This window comes from Ranitomeya imitator, chromosome 2 (genome assembly GCF_032444005.1).
Source record: "Ranitomeya imitator isolate aRanImi1 chromosome 2, aRanImi1.pri, whole genome shotgun sequence".
Classification (NCBI taxonomy): Eukaryota; Metazoa; Chordata; class Amphibia; order Anura; family Dendrobatidae; genus Ranitomeya; species Ranitomeya imitator.
The window spans coordinates 25456642-25476989 of NC_091283.1; the positions used below are offsets into that span (position 1 = coordinate 25456642).

Consider the following 20348-nt stretch of genomic DNA (forward strand, 5'->3'; position numbering starts at 1 on the left):
ATACCCCATATGTGGGGGTAAACCACTTTTTGGGCGCACCGCAGAACTTAGAAGTGAAGGAGCGCCGTTTGACTTTTTCAATGCAGAATTGGCTGGAATTGAGATTGGACGCCATGTCGCGTTTGGAGAGCCCCTGATGTGCCTAAACAGTGGAAACTCCCCACAAGTGACACCATTTTGGAAACTAGACCCCTTAAGGAACTTATCTAGATGTGTGGTGAGCACTTTGAACCCCCAAGTGCTTCACAGGAGTTTATAACGTAGAGCCGTGAAAATAAAAAATCGCTTTTGTTTACACAAAAATGATCTTTTTGCCCACAAATTCTTATTTTCACAAGGGTAACAGGAGAAATTAGACCACAAAAGTTGTTGTGCAATTTCTCCTGAGTACGTCGATACCCAATATGTGGGGGTAAACCACTGTTTGGGCGCACGGCAGAGCTTGGAAGAGAAGGAGTGCTGTTTTACTTTTTCAATGTAGAATTGTCTGGAATTGAGATCGGACGCCATGTCGCGTTTGGAGAGCCCCTGATGTGCCTAAACAGTAGAAATCCCCCACAAGTGACCACATTTTGAAAACTAGACCCCCCATGGAACTTATCTAGATGTGTGGTGAGAACCTTGAATGCCCAATTTATCCCGAGTACGCTGATGCCCCATATGTGGGGGTAACCCACTGTTTGGGCGCACGGCAGAGCTCAGAAGGGAGGGAGCACCATATGACTTTTTGAGCGCAAAATTGGCTGTCGTGTTTGGAGACCCCCTGATGTACCTAAACAGTGGAAACCCCCCAATTCTAGCTCCAACCCTAACCCCAACACACCCCTAACCCTAATCCCAACCTGATCCATAATCCTAATCACTATCCCTAACCATAATCACAACCCTTACCCCAAAACAACCCTAATGTCAACCCTAACCATAACCTAATCAAAACCCTAAATCCAACACACCCCTAATCCTAATCTCAACCCTAACCTCAAACCTAACCCTAATCCCAATACACCCCTAATCACAACCCTAACCTTAACCCTAATCCCAAACCTAACCCTAATCCCAAGCGTAACCCTAATGCCAACCCTAACCCTAATACCAACCCTAATCCAAACCCTAACCCTAATCCCAGCTCTAACCCTAACTTTAGCCCCAACCCTAGCCCTAACTTTAGCCCCAACCCTAACCCTAGCCCTAAGGCTACTTTCACACTTGCGTCGTTTGGCATTCCGTCGCAATCCGTCGTTTTGGACAAGAAACGGATCCAGCAAATGTGCCCGCAGGATGCGTTTTTTGCCCATAGACTTGTATTGCCGACGGATCGTGACGGATGGCCACACGTCGCGTCCGTCGTGCACTGGATCAGTTGTGTTTTGGCGGAGCGTCGGCACAAAAAAACGTTCAATGAAACGTTTTTTTGTACGTCGCATCTGCCATTTCTGACCGCGCATGCGTGGCCGTAACTCCGCCCCCTCCTCCCCAGGACATAGATTGGGCAGCGGATGCGTTGAAAAACTACAGCTGCTGCCCACGTTGTGCACAATTTTCACAACGTGCGTCGGTATGTCGGGTCGACGCATTGCGATGGCCCCGTACCGACGTAAGTGTGAAAGAAGTCTAACCCTAAATTTAGCCCCAACCCTAACCCTAAATTTAGCCCCAACCCTAACCCTAAATTTAGCCCCAACCCTAGCCCTAACCCTACCCCTAACCTAACCCTACCCCTACCCCTACCCCTAACCTAACCCTACCCCTAACCCTACCCCTAACCTAACCCTAGCCCTAACCCTACCCCTAACCCTACCCCAACCCTAACCCTACCCCTAACCCTACCCCTAACCCTAACCCTACCCCTAACCCTACCCCTACCCCTACCCCTAACCCTACCCCTAACCCTAACCCTACCCCTAACCCTAATTTTAGCCCCAACTGCTGTTCTCCTGCCGGCCGGCAGATGGAGACAGATGGCGGGCGCACTGGGCATGCGTCCGCCATGTTCTTCTGCCGGCGGCCAGGAGGAGCAGCAAGAGGATCCAGGGACCTAGGTGAGTATGCTAGGGTCCCTGAATCCCCCTATTTCTCTGTCCTCTGATGTGCGATCACATCAGAGGACAGAGAATTACACTTTACTTTTTTTTTTTGTTTTTTTTTTGCGGTCGCCGGTAAACAGTTAATTACCGGCGATCGCAAAACAGGGGTCGGTAATACCGACCCCGATCATGCTCTTTGGGGTCTCGGCTACCCCCGGCAGCCGAGACCCCAAAGATTCTCTCGGTGCCGGCCGGCGGGCGCACTGCGCATGCGCCCGCCATTTTGAAGATGGCGGCGCCCACCGGGAGACACGAGGAGCATCGGGGGAGCTAGGTGAGTATTGGGGGGCCACCTGGGACCCCTTTTCTCTGTCCTCCGATGTGCGATCACATCGGAGGACAGAGAAATTAAAAAGATCGCTTTTTTTTTTTTATTTTTTTTTTTTTTGCGATCGCCGGTAAACGGTTAATTACCGGCGATCGCAAATGCGGGGTGGGTTAAAAAACCCCCGAATCATGTTCTCTGGGGTCTCGGCTACCCTCGGCAGCCGAGACCCCGGAGAAAATCGGCCTCTGGGGGGCTAATTAACGGCGCTGTGGTTTAAGTACCCTTAGCGGCCGCCGTTAAAAGGCGTATCGGCGGTCGCTAAGGGGTTAAACGGAATGGTAAATGCTTCCTGCAAATCAGCCGGAGCTGAAGATCAGCTCATCCATGTGAAGCGTCTATAGCAAATACTGAGCCGGGGAAACGGCTCCTCCAGTAGCTCCTATAGGAGACAGAGGCCTCAGCAACCACAAGAATAAATACAAAATAATGGACAAATCGCCCGTAATGTCTTCCGTCCATATGGCGCCTTCTTCAGGACAACGTCCCCAGGTGGTTTACAGATCCTGAACGGAAATAACTGAGGAATCGCGGGTGAAAGAGAAGGCGACAGCGACGTCCATGGACGCTCCGATCTTCTGTTTTCTGCTCCTAGAGATTGAATGATAATAAGAGTTAATTACACCGTTCTCACAGCCGCCCAATAATCGTTTATTACAGAGTCATTATAATCCGGATCCGATAATTACTTACAGTTACGGAGGTTTATAAGTCAGAGGAGACGTCTGAAGCTGCGAGAAAAAGAGAAATGTTTGTCGCGTAAAATAACCCCAGAAAACTGTCAGCGTTCCCCTGATAACTGGACACGGGGTCTCTCACATCTTCTCTTAGCTCCGTCTGCAGATACACTGTATACACTCAGTGGGAATATTACATGGATGACGCTGTTATATTCTGAGGATCCAGTTGGAATATGAGGGGTTAATGTCGCACGTGGAGCCAAGCTGGGGTTTTTGGTTTGTGCTTGTTACACACTAAATAAATGAGAAATTTATCTGCAAAATAATATTTTCATTTTAATAACTCAGTTCTGAGAAGATGCCGGGATTAACGAGAGAAGTAATATTTGGACTTCAATCACTTGTTATTGTGTCGTATTCACGGTCAGATCTTACTCCACTGAACACGGTTTATACTATATATGTGTAGGACCAGTAGTGATATTACTACACTATTCCGGTAGTCCGCCATCACAGTGGTGGGGCGTCAGAGGGAAGGACATTGCCGGTGGTGCAGTAGAGGGAAGGACATTGCCAGCGGTGCGGCAGAGGGGAGGACATTGCCGGTGGTGCAGTAGAGGGAAGGACATTGCCAGCGGTGCGGCAGATGGAAGAACATAGCCGGCGGTGCTGCAGAGGGAAGGACATTGCCAGCGGTGCGGCAGAGGGAAGAACATAGCCGGCGGGGCGGCAGAGAGAAGGACACTGCTGGCGGTGCGGCAGAGGGAAGAACATTGCCGGTGGTGTGGTAGAGGGAAGGACATTGCCGGCGGTGCAGTAGAGCAGGCATGTCAAACATGCGGCCCTTTACAGGCATATCTGCGGCCCGCACAAGAGTCTCAAACTTTGTTTCTAAACTAGTTTAGAGACAAAGTTTGAGACTTGTGCGGGCCGCAGATGCTCAAAACTTCACGATCAGCACTTCTGGCTCTTCATTCATTGGCCGATATCCCTGCATATGACCTGCTGGCGTGATCAGCAGCCGACCAACTAGCTCCGTGTCAATCCATGATGTGTGTACTTTGGTCGGCTGCTGATCACGTAAGCAGGTCATATGCAGGGATATCGGCCAATGAATGACGACCCGGAAGTGCTGATTGTGAGTTTTGTACATCTGCGGCTCGCGTGGCTGCTGATCACCTACGTCAGTTTTGTTGTGAGCGGAGGAAGAGTCGTGGCTGAGAGTGACTGGGACACTGTGACCGTGCTGAGGAAGGAGGGACCCACTGACGCACAGGCAAAGTCCAAGCAAGTGAGTGGCCCTCCTGCATGTAACCATTAAAAACTAAAGAGCGGGGTGAGCACTCAGATTATAAATAATTGTGATGCAAAAAAACAGTGGTGCTGATTGGATGAAAAATGCAATCAAACACAAAGGAGAAACAGCATCCAATATAAAGCACACACAAAATGTCTTTATTAAATAACACAGCAAACAAGGAAAAATTAAAAGCAATTAAAATACATGTGCACCCTTGGAGGCAAATACCAGGGGTGAACACCAAAAAGAACAAATCCTACAGACGCCCATTAAATATAAAGTAAATAAATTTGCCTCGAAGGGTGCACATGTATTTTAATTGCTTTTAATTTTTCCTTGTTTGCTGTGTTCTTTAATAAAGACATTTTGTGTGTGCTTTATATTGGATGCCGTTTCTCCTTTGTGTTCGATGGCCCTCCTGTATGTGTTAGCAGAACAGTTACTGCAAGCTATGAGCTCAGCAAAATGATCGCCGTGAACGGGAAGTCCCATAGTGAAGGGGATTTTATAAAGCAATGCCTTGTAAAAACAGCTGAAATTGTATGTCCAGAGAAAGCACAGTTATTCAAAGACATTTCATTAACACTGTTGCTGAACGGATTGATGACATGTCAGTTGATGTGAAACAACAGTTGAAGGCTGCATCATCAAGATTTGAACATTTTTCTATTGCTATTAATAAGTCCGTTGACGTCAGTGGAATAGCACAACTTGCACTCTTCATCAGGGCCTGTGATAGCGAATTTAAAATTTATGAAGAACTGCTTGAATTGGTACCCATGCATGACACTACGACAAGCGAGAACATTTTTGAGAAAGTCGATCAGGTTCTGTTTGAATATGGCTTTGATTTGTGTAAGCTTGTATGTCTAGCTACTGACGGTGCTGCGAATATGGTTGGCAGACATAACGGTGTTGCTGCCAAGTTACGAAAAAAAATTGAAAACTTATACACATCCATCATTTGTACATTTTCACTGCATAATTCATCAGCAGAATTTGTGTTCAAAAATTTTAAAATTGGATCATGTGCTTAGCTTGGTGACAAAGACGGTAAAGTTTATCAGAGGTCGTGCTCTCAACCACCGTCAGTTCAGTCAGCTGTTGGAAGATACGGCTAATCAGTTCACAGACGTTCCATATCTTGTTTTCATGACTGCTGTTAAAATAAGTGTGTGACATTAGCTGCTGTGTGCGGCCCTCGCAACAACCTCTTGTTACTCATGTGGCCCTCGGGGTACCCCGAGCTTGACATGCCTGCAGTAGAGGGAAGGACATTGCCGGCGGTGCAGTAGAGGGAAGGACATTGCCGGCGGTGCAGTAGATGGAAGAACATTGCCGGCAGTGCTACAGATGGAAGAACATTGCCGGCGGGGCGACAGAGGGAAGGACATTGCCGGCGGTGCAGTAGATGGAAGAACATTGCCGGTGTTGTGGCAGATGGAAGAACATTGCCGGTGGTGCGGCAGATGGAAGAACATTGCCGGCGGGGCGACAGAGGGAAGGACATTGCCGGTGGTGCGGCAGATGGAAGAACATAGCCGGTGGTGCTGCAGACGGAAGGACATTGCCGGCAGTGCGGCAGAGGGAAGAACATAGCCGGTGGGGCGGCAGAGGGAAGGACACTGCCGGCGGTGTGGCAGAGGAAAGGACACTGCCAGCGGTGCGGCAGAGGGAAGAACATTGCCGGTGGTGTGGCAGAGGGAAGAACATAGCCGGCGGTGTGGTAGAGGGAAGGACATTGCCGGCGGTGTGGTAGAGGGAAGGACATTGCCGGCGGTGTGGTAGAGGGAAGGACATTGCCTGCGGTGTGGTAGAGGGAAGGACATTGCCGGCGGTGTGGTAGAGGGAAGGACATTGCCGGCGGTGCAGCAGAGGGAAGAACATTGCCGGAGGTGCGGCAGAGGGAAGGACATTGCCGGCGGTGTGGTAGAGGGAAGGACATTGCCGGCGGTGTGGTAGAGGGAAGGACATTGCCGGCGGTGCGGCAGAGGGAAGAACATTGCCGGCGGTGCGGCAGAGGGAAGAACATTGCCGGCGGTGCGGAAGAGGGAAGGACGTTGCCGGCGGGGCGGCAGAGGGAAGGACATGTGCGGCAGAGGGAAGGACATGTGTTGCAGAGGGAAGGACATTGCCAGCGGTGCGGCAGAGGGAAGGACATTGCCAGCGGTGTGGCAGAGGGAAGGACATTGCCAGCGGTGTAGCAGAGGGAAGGACATTGCCGGCGGTGCGGCAGAGGGAAGGACATGTGCGGCAGAGAGAAGGACATTGCCAGCGATGCAGCAGAGGGAAGGAAATTGCCGGCGGTGCAGCACAGGGAAGGACACTGTCTGCGCTGCGGCAGAGGGAAGGACATTGCCGGCGGTGCAGCACAGGGAAGGACATTGCCAGCGGTGCAGCAGAGGGAAGGACATTGCCGGCGGTGCGGCAGAGGGAAGGACATGTGCAGCACAGGGAAGGACACTGTCTGCGCTGCGGCAGAGGGAAGGACATTGCCGGCGGTGCGGCAGAGAAGGTCTCTAGATATTGTTTCCACTTTCTAACAATCTATGGCAGATCCTTACAACTTCCCACAGTCCTAAAACCTATCCAGCCCCCATCACAACAGTAATAAGTGCTCGGACTAATAAAGTACCGTATATACAGTAACCATCACATACGCTACCGCACTGGATATAAGTATAATAGCGGTCACACTCCTAAGACATACTGAGGGGGGATTTAGATTGTGAGCCCCGATGGGGACAGTGATGACGATGATGTCTGGAATTAATGGCGCTAATAAGTGAGTAAAATAAACAAATCTATGTATATTAGACCCATAATGGCGAATGTCGGGATCAGAGCCCGGAGCAGAATACTCACTGTCAGCTGCCAGGTAATTCTGCTTTCCTGAAATAAGAAGAGGAGATGGGATGAAATACAGAAAGCTGCGGAAAACATGAAAGTTACAAAGATCCTATTTCCTTCTGAATATGAACATGGAGACGTCTTATTTCTCTCATTTCTCATGGACTGATGTGTGATTCTCTCGACTTTCCTCGGCTCGTGGTCGTTGCCTCTGATCAGTGGCTGTAGGTCCCAAGATTGTAGAATAAGTAATGGAGACATAAGTCTGATTCCATCTGCTCTTTCTTCGGCTTCATTCACACATCCTGGTGATGTAAAACCCTGGATGGAATGACGACTCAGTGTCGGCCACATGTGAACACCGCCTTAGTGTACTCTGTAAGACTGCGGTAGTGTGAATGGTCCTTGCTGTGTGTAGAGCGATGGTCTCCTAGTTTGTGGTGGTCCGGATACACTCAGCCCTTTATTTCTGTACTTACTTGTATATAGAATGACTCCAGCAATGACGGGTGTAAGAATAAGAACGATGGAGACCACAGTGATGACCACAGTCAGATGCGAGGCCTGTGGAGGTTCTAAAGGATAAAACAAAGAGAATATGATATAATGATCTGAAATGACCTATGTACACATATTGGCCAATTTCTTGAAAGCTAATGTCGCCTTCCTGACTGAAACTGTGTGTGCACATCGTAAGGAGAGAACCCAGCGAGCAACCGATGTCATTCTGGGGGGTAGGAAGCAGCACTGGTCTCACTTCTCTGTTGTGAATTCTGTGGCTGAATTCACTCCTGTGGTCACAAGTGGTACTGCAGCTTCTGAGTTTCCTCCCTCAGGTGTTCCGGGGAGCTCGTTAGCTGCTTCGTTATTTAACTCCACATGATTCTGCTTTCCTTGCTCCTGATCAATGTTCCAGTTTGGATCTGAGCTTCTGGATCTTTCCTGTGGACTTCTGCTCTGCTGGGATAAGTGCATTTTTGCTTTTTGTTGCTATATTTTCTGTCCACCTTGTCTTTTGGTTTTGCTGGTAGCTCTGAGACGCAAAGGGTGTACCACCGTGCCGTTAGTTCGGCACGGTGAGACTTTTACCCCCTTTGCGTGGTTTTTGCTTTAGGGTTTTTTGTAGACTGCAAAGTTCTCTTTACTATCTTCGCTCTGTCTAGAATATCGGGCCTCACTTTGCTGAATCTATTTCATCCCTACGTTTGTCTTTTCATCTCACTCACAGTCATTACATGTGGGGGGCTGCCTTTTCCTTTGGGGTATTTCTCTGAGGCAAGTCAGGCTTGTTTTTCTACCTTCAGGCTAGTCAGCTCCTTAGGCTGTGCCGAGTTGCATAGGTAGTGTTTGAGGCGCAATCCACAGCCACCTTTAGTTGTGTTAGGATAGGTTCAGGGATTGCAGTCTACAGAGATTCCACGTCTCAGAGCTCGTTCTATATTTTTGGGTTACTGTCAGATCACTATATGTGCTCTGATCGCTGGTACACTGTTGGTCCTCTGTGTCACTGGATTGCGATTATAACAGTATCAGGAGCCGATACTAATGATTCTCAATAGAGGGAAAAAAGAAGTTCTGACATCATTTTTTTTTTTTTTTTTTTCCTCTCAGCTCTGTGTTCAGTCTCCTTTTTTTTTCCCCTAGACATTTGGGTAATTCAGGACACAGGTGTGGACATGGATATTCAGGGTCTGTGCTCTTCAATGGAAAATCTCGTTATAAATGTACAAAAGATTCAAGATACTATTGATCAGAAATCTATGTTAGAGCCAAGAATTCCGATTCCTGATTTATTTTTTGGTGATAGAGCTAAGTTTCTGAACTTCAAAAATAATTGTAAGCTATTTCTGGCCTTGAAACCTCATTCTTCTGGTAATCCAGTTCAACAAGTTTTGATAATTATTTCTTTTTTTGCGCGGCGACCCGCAGGACTGGGCATTTTCTCTTGCACCAGGAGATTCTGCACTGAGTAGCGTCGATGCGTTTTTTCTGGCGCTCGGATTACTGTACGATGAGCCTAATTCAGTGGATCAGGCTGAGAAAAATTTGCTGGCTTTGTGCCAGGGTCAGGATGAGAGAGAACTATATTGTCAGAAATTTAGGAAATGGTCAGTACTCACTCAGTGGAATGAATCTGCGCTGGCAGCTTTGTTCAGAAAGGGTCTCTCTGAGGCTCTTAAGGATGTCATGGTGGGTTTTCCTATGCCTGCTGGTTTGAATGAGTCTATGTCTTTGGCCATTCAGATCGGTCGACGCTTGCGCGAGCGTAAATCTGTGCACCATTTGGCGGTATTGCCTGAGATTAAACCTGAGCCTATGCAGTGCGATAGGACTATGACCAGAGTTGAACGGCAGGAACACAGACGTCTGAATAGGCTGTGCTTCTACTGTGGTGATTCCACTCATACTATTTCTGATTGTCCTAAGCGCACTAAGCGGTTCGCTGGGTCTGCCGTCATTGGTACTATACAGTCCAAATTCCTTCTGTCCGTTACCTTGATTTGCGCTTTGTCATCATATTCTGTCATGGCCTTTGTGGATTCAGGCGCTGCCCTTAATCTGATGGATTTGGATTATGCTAAACGTTGTGGGTTTTTCTTGGAGCCTTTGCGGTGTCCTATTCCGTTGAGAGGAATTGATGCTACACCTTTGGCCAAGAATAAACCTCAGTACTGGGCCCAGCTGACCATGTGTATGGCTCCTGCACATCAGGAGGTTATTCGCTTTCTGGTGCTACATAACCTGCATGATGTGGTCGTGTTGGGGTTGCCATGGCTGCAAACCCATAATCCAGTATTGGATTGGAACTCTATGTCGGTATCCAGCTGGGGTTGTCAGGGGGTACATGGTGATGTTCCATTTTCGTCAATTTCATCATCCACTCCTTCTGAGGTCCCAGAGTTCTTGTCTGATTATCAGGATGTATTTGAAGAGCCCAAGTCCGATGCCCTACCTCCGCATAGGGATTGTGATTGTGCTATCAATTTGATTCCTGGAAGTAAATTCCCTAAGGGTCGATTATTTAATTTATCCGTGCCTGAACACGCCGCTATGCGCAGTTATGTGAAGGAATCCCTGGAGAAGGGGCATATTCGCCCATCGTCATCACCAATGGGAGCAGGGTTCTTCTTTGTAGCCAAGAAGGATGGTTCGCTGAGACCGTGTATTGATTACCGCCTTCTTAATAAGATCACTGTTAAATTTCAGTATCCCTTGCCATTGTTATCTGACTTGTTTGCTCGGATTAAGGGGGCTAGTTGGTTCACTAAGATAGATCTTCGTGGTGCGTATAATCTGGTGAGAATCAGGCAAGGAGATGAATGGAAAACTGCATTTAATACGCCCGAGGGTCATTTTGAGTATCTAGTGATGCCGTTCGGACTTGCCAATGCTCCATCTGTGTTTCAGTCTTTTATGCATGACATCTTCCGTGAGTATCTGGATAAATTCCTGATTGTTTACTTGGATGACATTTTGATCTTCTCGGATGATTGGGAGTCTCATGTGAAGCAGGTCAGAACAGTTTTTCAGGTCCTGCGTGATAATTCCTTGTTTGTGAAGGGATCAAAGTGTCTCTTTGGTGTGCAGAAAGTTTCATTTTTGGGGTTCATCTTTTCCCCTTCTACTATCGAGATGGATCCGGTTAAGGTCCAAGCCATCCATGATTGGACTCAGCCGACATCTCTGAAAAGTCTACAAAAGTTCCTGGGCTTTGCTAATTTTTATCGTCGCTTCATCGGTAATTTTTCTAGCATTGCCAAACCATTGACCGATTTGACCAAGAAGGGTGCTGATTTGGTTAATTGGTCTTCTGCTGCTGTGGAAGCTTTTCAGGAGTTGAAGCGTCGTTTTTGTTCTGCCCCTGTGTTGTGTCAGCCAGATGTTTCTCTTCCGTTCCAGGTCGAGGTTGATGCTTCTGAGATTGGAGCAGGGGCGGTCTTGTCACAGAGAGGTACTGATTGCTCGGTGATGAAACCATGTGCTTTCTTTTCCAGGAAATTTTCGCCCGCTGAGCGTAATTATGATGTGGGCAACCGAGAGTTGCTGGCCATGAAGTGGGCATTCGAGGAGTGGCGTCATTGGCTTGAAGGAGCTAAGCATCGCGTGGTGGTATTGACTGATCATAAGAACTTGACTTATCTTGAGTCTGCCAAGCGCTTGAATCCTAGACAGGCCCGTTGGTCGTTATTTTTTGCCCGCTTCGACTTTGTGATTTCGTACCTTCCGGGCTCTAAGAATGTGAAGGCGGATGCTCTGTCTAGGAGTTTTGTGCCCGACTCCCCGGGGTTATCTGAGCCGGCAGGTATCCTCAAGGAAGGAGTAATTGTGTCTGCTATCTCCCCTGATTTGCGGAGGGTGCTGCAGAAGTTTCAGGCTAACAAACCTGATCGTTGTCCAGCGGAGAAACTGTTCGTCCCTGATAGGTGGACTAATAAAGTTATCTCTGAACTTCATTGTTCGGTGTTGGCTGGTCATCCTGGAATCTTTGGTACCAGAGAGTTAGTGGCTAGATCCTTCTGGTGGCCATCTCTGTCACGGGATGTACGTGCTTTTGTGCAGTCCTGTGGGATTTGTGCTAGGGCTAAGCCCTGCTGTTCTCGTGCCAGTGGGTTGCTTTTGCCCTTGCCGGTCCCAAAGAGGCCTTGGACACATATTTCGATGGATTTCATTTCTGACCTTCCCGTTTCTCAAAAGATGTCAGTCATTTGGGTGGTCTGTGATCGCTTTTCTAAAATGGTCCATCTGGTGCCCTTGGTTAAATTGCCTTCCTCCTCTGATTTGGTGCCTTTGTTCTTCCAGCATGTGGTTCGTTTACATGGCATTCCTGAGAATATTGTTTCTGACAGAGGTTCCCAGTTTGTTTCGAGGTTTTGGCGAGCCTTTTGTGGTAGGATGGGTATTGACCTATCTTTTTCCTCGGCTTTCCATCCTCAGACTAATGGCCAGACCGAACGAACCAATCAGACCTTGGAAACATATCTGAGATGTTTTGTTTCTGCAGACCAGGATGATTGGGTGTCCTTTTTGCCATTGGCTGAGTTCGCTCTTAATAATCGGGCCAGCTCGGCTACCTTGGTTTCTCCATTTTTTTGCAATTCTGGGTTCCATCCTCGTTTCTCGTCAGGACAGGTTGAGTCTTCAGACTGTCCTGGTGTGGATTCTGTGGTGGACAGGTTACAGCAGATCTGGACTCAGGTAGTGGACAATTTGACCTTGTCCCAGGAGAAGGCTCAACTTTTCGCTAATCGTAGACGCCGTGTGGGTCCCCGTCTTCGTGTTGGGGATCTGGTTTGGTTATCTTCTCGTCATATTCCTATGAAGGTTTCCTCTCCTAAGTTTAAGCCTCGTTTTATTGGTCCGTATAGGATTTCTGAGGTTCTCAATCCTGTGTCTTTTCGTCTGACCCTCCCAGACTCCTTTTCTATACATAATGTATTCCATAGGTCGTTGTTGCGGAGATACGTGGCACCTATGGTTCCATCTGTTGAGCCTCCTGCCCCGGTTTTGGTGGAGGGGGAATTGGAGTATATTGTGGAGAAGATTTTGGATTCTCGTGTTTCTAGACGGAAACTCCAGTATCTGGTTAAATGGAAGGGTTATGCTCAGGAAGATAATTCCTGGGTTTTTGCCTCCGATGTCCATGCTCCCGATCTTGTTCGTGCCTTTCATGTGGCTCATCCTGGTCGGCCTGGGGGCTCTGGTGAGGGTTCGGTGACCCCTCCTCAAGGGGGGGGTACTGTTGTGAATTCTGTGGCTGAATTCACTCCTGTGGTCACAAGTGGTACTGCAGCTTCTGAGTTTCCTCCCTCAGGTGTTCCGGGGAGCTCGTTAGCTGCTTCGTTATTTAACTCCACATGATTCTGTTTTCCTTGCTCCTGATCAATGTTCCAGTTTGGATCTGAGCTTCTGGATCTTTCCTGTGGACTTCTGCTCTGCTGGGATAAGTGCATTTTTGCTTTTTGTTGCTATATTTTCTGTCCACCTTGTCTTTTGGTTTTGCTGGTAGCTCTGAGACGCAAAGGGTGTACCACCGTGCCGTTAGTTCGGCACGGTGAGACTTTTACCCCCTTTGCGTGGTTTTTGCTTTAGGGTTTTTTGTAGACTGCAAAGTTCTCTTTACTATCTTCGCTCTGTCTAGAATATCGGGCCTCACTTTGCTGAATCTATTTCATCCCTACGTTTGTCTTTTCATCTCACTCACAGTCATTACATGTGGGGGGCTGCCTTTTCCTTTGGGGTATTTCTCTGAGGCAAGTCAGGCTGGTTTTTCTATCTTCAGGCTAGTCAGCTCCTTAGGCTGTGCCGAGTTGCATAGGTAGTGTTTGAGGCGCAATCCACAGCCACCTTTAGTTGTGTTAGGATAGGTTCAGGGATTGCAGTCTACAGAGATTCCACGTCTCAGAGCTCGTTCTATATTTTTGGGTTACTGTCAGATCACTATATGTGCTCTGATCGCTGGTACACTGTTGGTCCTCTGTGTCACTGGATTGCGATTATAACACTTCTCCCTTTGCGCCAGGTCCTCTCCTTACAGTGCGCTCTCTTACCTGCTTATCACTTCTCATCAGAGCTGGTGAGGAGAGCGCACTGTCACTGCACATTGAAAACAATATTGCACAGTTACAAGATCCTACTGAGTATAAGTCAGAACTACCCTTATAGTATTACGATTGTAAATGTATTAACATTTTTTCCAAGATTATCAAACAATTGAGTGACTTGACTAAAAACGGGGCTGATGCAGTTAACTGGATACTTCGGGCAGTCCAAGCTTGTACTGGCTTAGAGGAACACTTCTTACCTGACCCTGTGTTGGGCTGACAGGACTTAGAGTGCCCTTTGGTAGTGAAGTAAAATCACAATCATCCCGGATCAAAAAAATCTGACCACTGTAGAATCAGCCAAGAGACTAAACTGAAGGGCAACTGTTTGTTCTTTTGTAGATTTGATCTTGACTTTCCCGAAGTTTCTGTGTCTCAGGCGTAGGACTCTGACCAGGCTTCTCTTCTTGAGGCTATACCGTAGTTGTGTTCTCTGTTTCTCTAGTTATCATTGAAGAGATTCATAGATCTCGTAATCTAGTACCAGAAAATACTTGGATCCAAAAATAGTTTGTTCCTCTCAGCTCAATCTGTGAGTCCTAAATAATCCCATGCCTCGGTACTTGCAGGTCTCCCTGGGATTAATGATATTCCTCAGCCTGTAGCCAGATATATTAAGTGGCTGACTATTGAGGTCTGGAGAATATGTGTTTGCATGTGGAATCTGTTCCCTAGCCAAAATGCCCTAAACCCATCCAACCGGACTACTCCAGGCCTTAACTATTCTTAGAAGCTCCTGGATCCATCTCTCAATGGACTTCATTACTGACATTTTTCATGTGGTGAGAGGGTCATTAATGTACCTGGTGTTTTGGAGAGCATATGGTCTAGAGATGAAAGATAATTAGTTTTGTCTAGTAGTAACATCAATACCTAATCAAGAAATGTAATTATCAATTTTTGATAAGCCTGGATCAAATGGTCTGGAGGTCCTTCCTAATAGGGGCTACCTACATGAGCCTGCTGCATCTGTACCTGAACCATATGTCACCCAGGCCGCACTGGTGAGGAAGGAGGCATCATGGCCAATAGTTCCAGGTGCTGCAGACGCTGTCCAGCTAGAGATACTGGAATCGCGGAATCTGTGGCACCACCCAACTATGCAGAAGGCGTGCATGTACGGGAAATAAGCTATTTCTGTAGCCAATGGGGCAGCACCACACCCTACTATATACTGTTGGGTGTTGACATTTATACAAAAATGTGTCCTGACCCTGGTCTCTGTCTCCTGCTTCACCCAGTTATATGACCCAGCTTGTTTGATACCTGTTGCTGACCCTGAACTAACTTAACTTAACTCTCTGACTCTGTTCTCCTTCTTCTGACCTCGGTTATCTCCTGACTTTGTCTCAGTCTCCTCATGCTATCCTGTAACTGGCCTCCCTGCTTTTGACCTGGCTATTCGACTCTTGTCAGCCAGCTCACTCCACCGGCCAGCATCTATTCCATGGACATTAGTTAGATGAGCCTGTTGTAAGTCCAAGAGCCTGCTAAGCAGAATGGTTTGTACAAAGCCTGTGCTTGGAAACCCCATTAAGAGCTGCCAAGTTTCCATGATTAATCCTTACAGCTATTTTATTGTTGACAACTAATATGGCTGCATTTCCATCTGGTCATTTAAAAAAACAAAAAAAAACAAAACGGCTGCTACAACAAAACTAAGACAAATCAAGAAATGCTGCCATCTCAGTAAGTGAATGAAACATTTCTACCACAGGGATGGTCCATGGTTCTATTTGGGTGGAAATCTGTTTTAACAAAGGAGAAGCAGCTATGAAGAGTAAGAGTATTGGCACGGGTTGCAGATCTCACACATGTTTTCATAGGTGTTTACATTCCAAGATAGACTTCACACGTGGGAATTTTTATTTAGAAATTTCTACATGTGAAAATCCGTTCTAATTCTCTGAATGACACTTGCAGAAATCCATTTGTTTTCTGCCTCTAATGATCTAAGTCCCCTTCCCTTTATCCTTATCCCACCCTTCAGTTGATCTTGGTTGACGTTTCTTTTTTCCAATTGTAATAAATATGTAATAATGCCCCCCATTCAGGTGAATGGCACCGATCTTCACTTGCAGAAATTTCCACTTAATATCTGCTATGGGTGAATCCACATTACAGGGTAAAATGCGCAATAAAAATCCTCTTAAAAATTTGACATGCTGCGAATTTCAGAATCAGCACCACAGGCCATTTTATCCACACAAAAAAAATCAGCAATGTATAAATGAGACCTTTAAAGTGTGATCTGCTTAGCCAGGGCCATATTACAGCCCATACGGGTTGGGTGGCTACAAACCCTAAAGAAGCTCTACACCCATGAAGAAAGAGGTTTTCCCAGTTTTCTTTCTGACATACCGGCCACATAGCTCGCACTCACCCCATTGTACAAGGAGCGGCTCCTCCAGGCTGCTGTGGTCCACATAACAGGAGTAGCTGTCGCCATATTTGGGGGTCACTTCCGCGCTGGCCCTGATCTGATAGGTGCCGTCAGGATTGGGGAGGACGTGTGTGGTCTTATACGAGTGAACCTCGTCCTCCCCGTTCATCCACTTCACATCCACAGGTCGGGGGTGAAATCCGTACACCTGGCAGTGAAGCTTTGTGACATCTCCTGATACCCGACCAGTGACCTTCACCCTCGGCCGAACTAAGAAGGAAAATGGAAACCATAAAATCAAATCTATATTGATACTAAAGCCCAACACAACTTACATATGTCATCACATTATCTCAAATGCCAGTAAGACCCCAAATAAAACAACTTTAATTGCTATCTATTTTTTCTCTACATCATTTTATAACTTAATGTCATGTTTATGGAGCGCCCCCAGGGGCTAGGAGTTACTCGGTACCGGGTCCTTCGGTTCTCGTCTGGGATGTCACGGTGGCTGACCCGGTCTGTGGCCCTCGGGAGGTCCGTTGATAAGATGGGGAAAGGTCTTTAAAGGGATAATGTACCACCTGTGGTATTCAGTCAGGGAGACCGACGCTGCTTAGGGGTCCGCTGGGGTGATGTTATGGCAGCTAGATGGTATGCCTTCCCACAGGTGAAGTATATCCCCAGGGCTTCCCAGTGTGTAGATGGTGGATGATGTAAGGCGCAGTGAATAACGAGGACACAAGGTTGCAGTCTCTTTACCTTTACTGAAGGCTTCAGCATCCACAGTCCAGGGGAGGGACCACAGGGCAGGCAGAGTCCGGCCGGTCTGAAGGCAAATCCAGAGTCCCCTTATCCAGGTGGAAATCAATAGCCTTCCTCTAGCACCTGAGTGTTGTAGTCCCTCCCTGCTGAGCAACTCGGTGAGGTCCTCACAACTCATGTAGATGTTAAGTCTCTTTCTCTCTGTCCCCCTGACAGATAGGACAAACCCGTATGACTGGTGGCCTGAGGCTTTTTATAGGGACCCTAGAGACACCCCGGCCTCCACAAGTTGCCACCATGCCTCCTGGGTAGATAGTCGGGCAGCCAACGTGGAATTAACTGTCCTGCCAGTCTCTGAAGTAATGCATAGAGATCCTTACTCCCTCGGTGTTCTGGCTACCGGCACTGCGCTTCAGAAGGAGGCAGCCTGCTTCTAGCTGGTCTCCCTCTGATCTTCCTCTCCTGTTGCTATGACTTCGTTTCTCACTCACTGCAACACAATTCCTTTCGATGTCTCCTTCTTGGGATGCTGCCGCATGGGATGCAGGCGCAGCTCCGTGTACCCTCGCCTTCCGCAGGCCGCAGTCTGGAGCTGGCTGGAACCCACTCCAACCAGCCTCTGCCAAACTCGGTCGGGACTGACTGACTAACTTCCTAACCAACCCACCAGTTTTACCTAAGTGTGAGAAGTGCCCTAGTAAATAGAAGCTTAGCTCCCCCTGGCGGACTGGAGTGTGAAGTGTGTTTTGTGGTTTTTGATACCTGGACAGAAGATCTCCTTCATTGCCTTCAGACGTAACATCACTCCCCCTGGTGGAAGAATAGCATTACTGCAACGACCAGGACTCTGGGGCGCTGCATTTAGGGGGCTTCTTATTGCAAAGTCTGCAGTCTAAAATGTCGCGCCTTCCATCCTGAGCTCTGCACTGTGCCCGAACAATCGCTTCCCCCACATACTGGCCGACTGGTGCACTCAGGAGAAATCATGCTCGATCTGTGAGGTTCTTTTCCTCCCGATGTGCCGTATGAAAATCAAAAACTTGGGGACTAAAGCAACGTTTTTAGTGGAAAAAAGGACATTTTTCATTTTCACTCCTCATTTCCATCATTCAGCCGACAGTTATCTAAAGTGTATGGGGGGATTAAGGTTAAGGGGGATTTTGGCCCATTGTATTACATTTGCCCTTAGATGTTTGCCAGACCCCAGGGACAGAGACTTTTAACTGATCTGGTCTGGTCGTTGCAGTAATGTCATTCTTCCACCAGGGGGAGTGATGTTACGTCTGAAGGCAATAAAGGAAATTAGAGTTGAGCGACCTTGACCTTTTTAGAGTCGAGCCGGGTTTTGCGAAACCCGACTATCTCAAAAGTCGGGTCGAGTGAAATCGGCCGATTATGATGTAAAGTCGGGATCGACCGAAACACGAAACCCAATGCAAGTCAATGGGGCAGCATAGTCGGCAGTGAGTGGGGGCCAGGAAAACACCTAGAGTGCCCATTTTAATGTCAAAACCATCCATTCTTCTTAATGAAGCTTGTCAAGCGTAATTAACCTTATAATAATTGGAAGGCATTTGAAATTGGGGGTCATTTGGCTAAAGTTGTGGTGGGTAGGGCTGGTTCAAGTAATTAGTGGGCCCAGGAAATCTGGACCACGTCACGGCAGTGGAGCAGGGAGAGGAAAATATTTCAACTTTGCAAGTGCTGTGAACCTGAGCAAGAAGGGGGGGCCCACTCGTTGGCATTGGCACTGGCACAGGGCCCCTCAAAGTACAGCGGTGTGTTTGCACGGCGGGGGCGCCTCCCACCGGCAGCAACACTTTTGCGTACTATGAGAGGCCCTGTGCCAGTGACGTCGCCAACTAGTATTCCTCCCCCCACCTGATGAAGGAACCTGCACTTTCATCTGCACCTTCCTCTTTGTCCCCGTGTAAGGTGGTATGGTATGCGGGAAGAGGAACCTGACTTTCAGCAGGGTCACAATCTTGCTGTGTAGCGTGCACAGGGAATTTTGCGTTATGGGTCAATGTAGCAGCAGACTCATCTATCACTGGCTGGGCAATGGGCAGGATGAGGAGGAAACACAGATATAGGCCCAAAGAATAAAGTTGACTAAATGCAGTTCAAAATTGGTAACACAGGACTAACCAGGGGCATTGCAGTGGAGGACAACTGGAATGAGAGGCTGACACAGAGAGTAGGCCCAAATCAGTAAGTAGTCGAAATGCAGTTCAAAATTGGCAACCGTAGTAAACAGGCGGCACAGCTTTGTTCAGTGGAGGAGAACAGCAAGGAGTGGCAGACACCGATAGTAGGCCCCAACCCAACTAGTAGGCCAAATGCAGTCTAACATTAACAACTACTTAACGAGAGCCTGAAAATGGAATTTCAGGACAGGAAACCAGGAGAACAGCAAGGAGCGGCAGACACTGTTAGTAGGCCCCAAACCAACTAGTACGCCAAATGCAGTTGTTCCATTTAACCACAATTTAACGAGAGCCTGAAGATAGAAGCTCAGGAAAGGCAACCTGGAGAACAACTTGGAGTGGAACACACCATCTCTCTCCACTCCATACCCATTTTTTAGGCCTAATGCAGTGTAGTTTTCTACAACTACTAAACGAGAGTCGGAAGACCGAAGCAATGGCAAGGAAACCTGGGGAACACCTTGGAGTGTAACACACCATCTCTCTCCACCCCATACCCAATTTGTAGGCCTAATGCAGCCTACTTTCCGACAACTACTAAACGAGAGCATGAAGATCGAAGCTCAGGAAAGGCAACCTGGGGAACACCTTGGAGTGTAACACACCCTCTCTCTACACCACGGAAGGGCTGATTCTTAGGAAGGAAGGCTGTCGGAAAGAAGCAGGGCGCGTCCGAGGGTGATTATCTTCTTATTAGGTATATACTCACCCTCTGACGCGCCCTGCTTCTTTATTTGTAATGAATGTTTATTTGCAATGTGGTTTTGACTTACTCTATTTTTTTGGTAAATAAATATTTAATTATATTCATTGTTTTGCATCTTCTTGGCAATAATATAAAGAAGACGCGACAGGACAACACTCGGTGGATGCCATATCTGTGTTTTAAATTGAAAAAAACTTTCAGTTAACTACTTGCAGGAAAAAGTGATTGTAGCTGGTGGCCATTTTTAGTACTGTTCCAGATTTTTGTTGTATGTGTTTGTTTTTAATGTTAAAATGTCTGCATTTGATATCTCTCCAGTATTTTCTTTTTTATAAGCAAAATACTTATTTTTATATTTTCAGATGTTGGTTCAAGGGGTACACGGCCAGCAGTAGACAGGTCAGTGGAGGCCTAGTGGAAGGAGGGACCGCAGACAGGCTTCGAAG

The 20348-nt window shown here is 47.6% G+C and overlaps 1 protein-coding gene across 2 annotated transcripts in view; it reads right to left on the reverse strand.

Moving 5' to 3' along the window:
* Positions 1–1904: 1904 nt before the first annotated feature.
* LOC138661490 (class I histocompatibility antigen, F10 alpha chain-like) overlaps positions 1905–20348 on the reverse strand; it is a 103968-nt gene continuing 85524 nt past the window's right edge. For both annotated transcript variants that reach the window (XM_069746204.1, XM_069746205.1), the window contains exons 4-8: positions 16225–16494; positions 7719–7814; positions 7255–7281; positions 3103–3140; positions 1905–3000 (exon numbers count right to left, since the gene is read on the reverse strand). In XM_069746204.1, the coding sequence (XP_069602305.1) occupies positions 3115–3140; positions 7255–7281; positions 7719–7814; positions 16225–16494 (419 nt within the window). In that variant the 3' untranslated portion in view covers positions 1905–3000; positions 3103–3114. The remainder of the gene's footprint in view (positions 3001–3102; positions 3141–7254; positions 7282–7718; positions 7815–16224; positions 16495–20348) is intronic.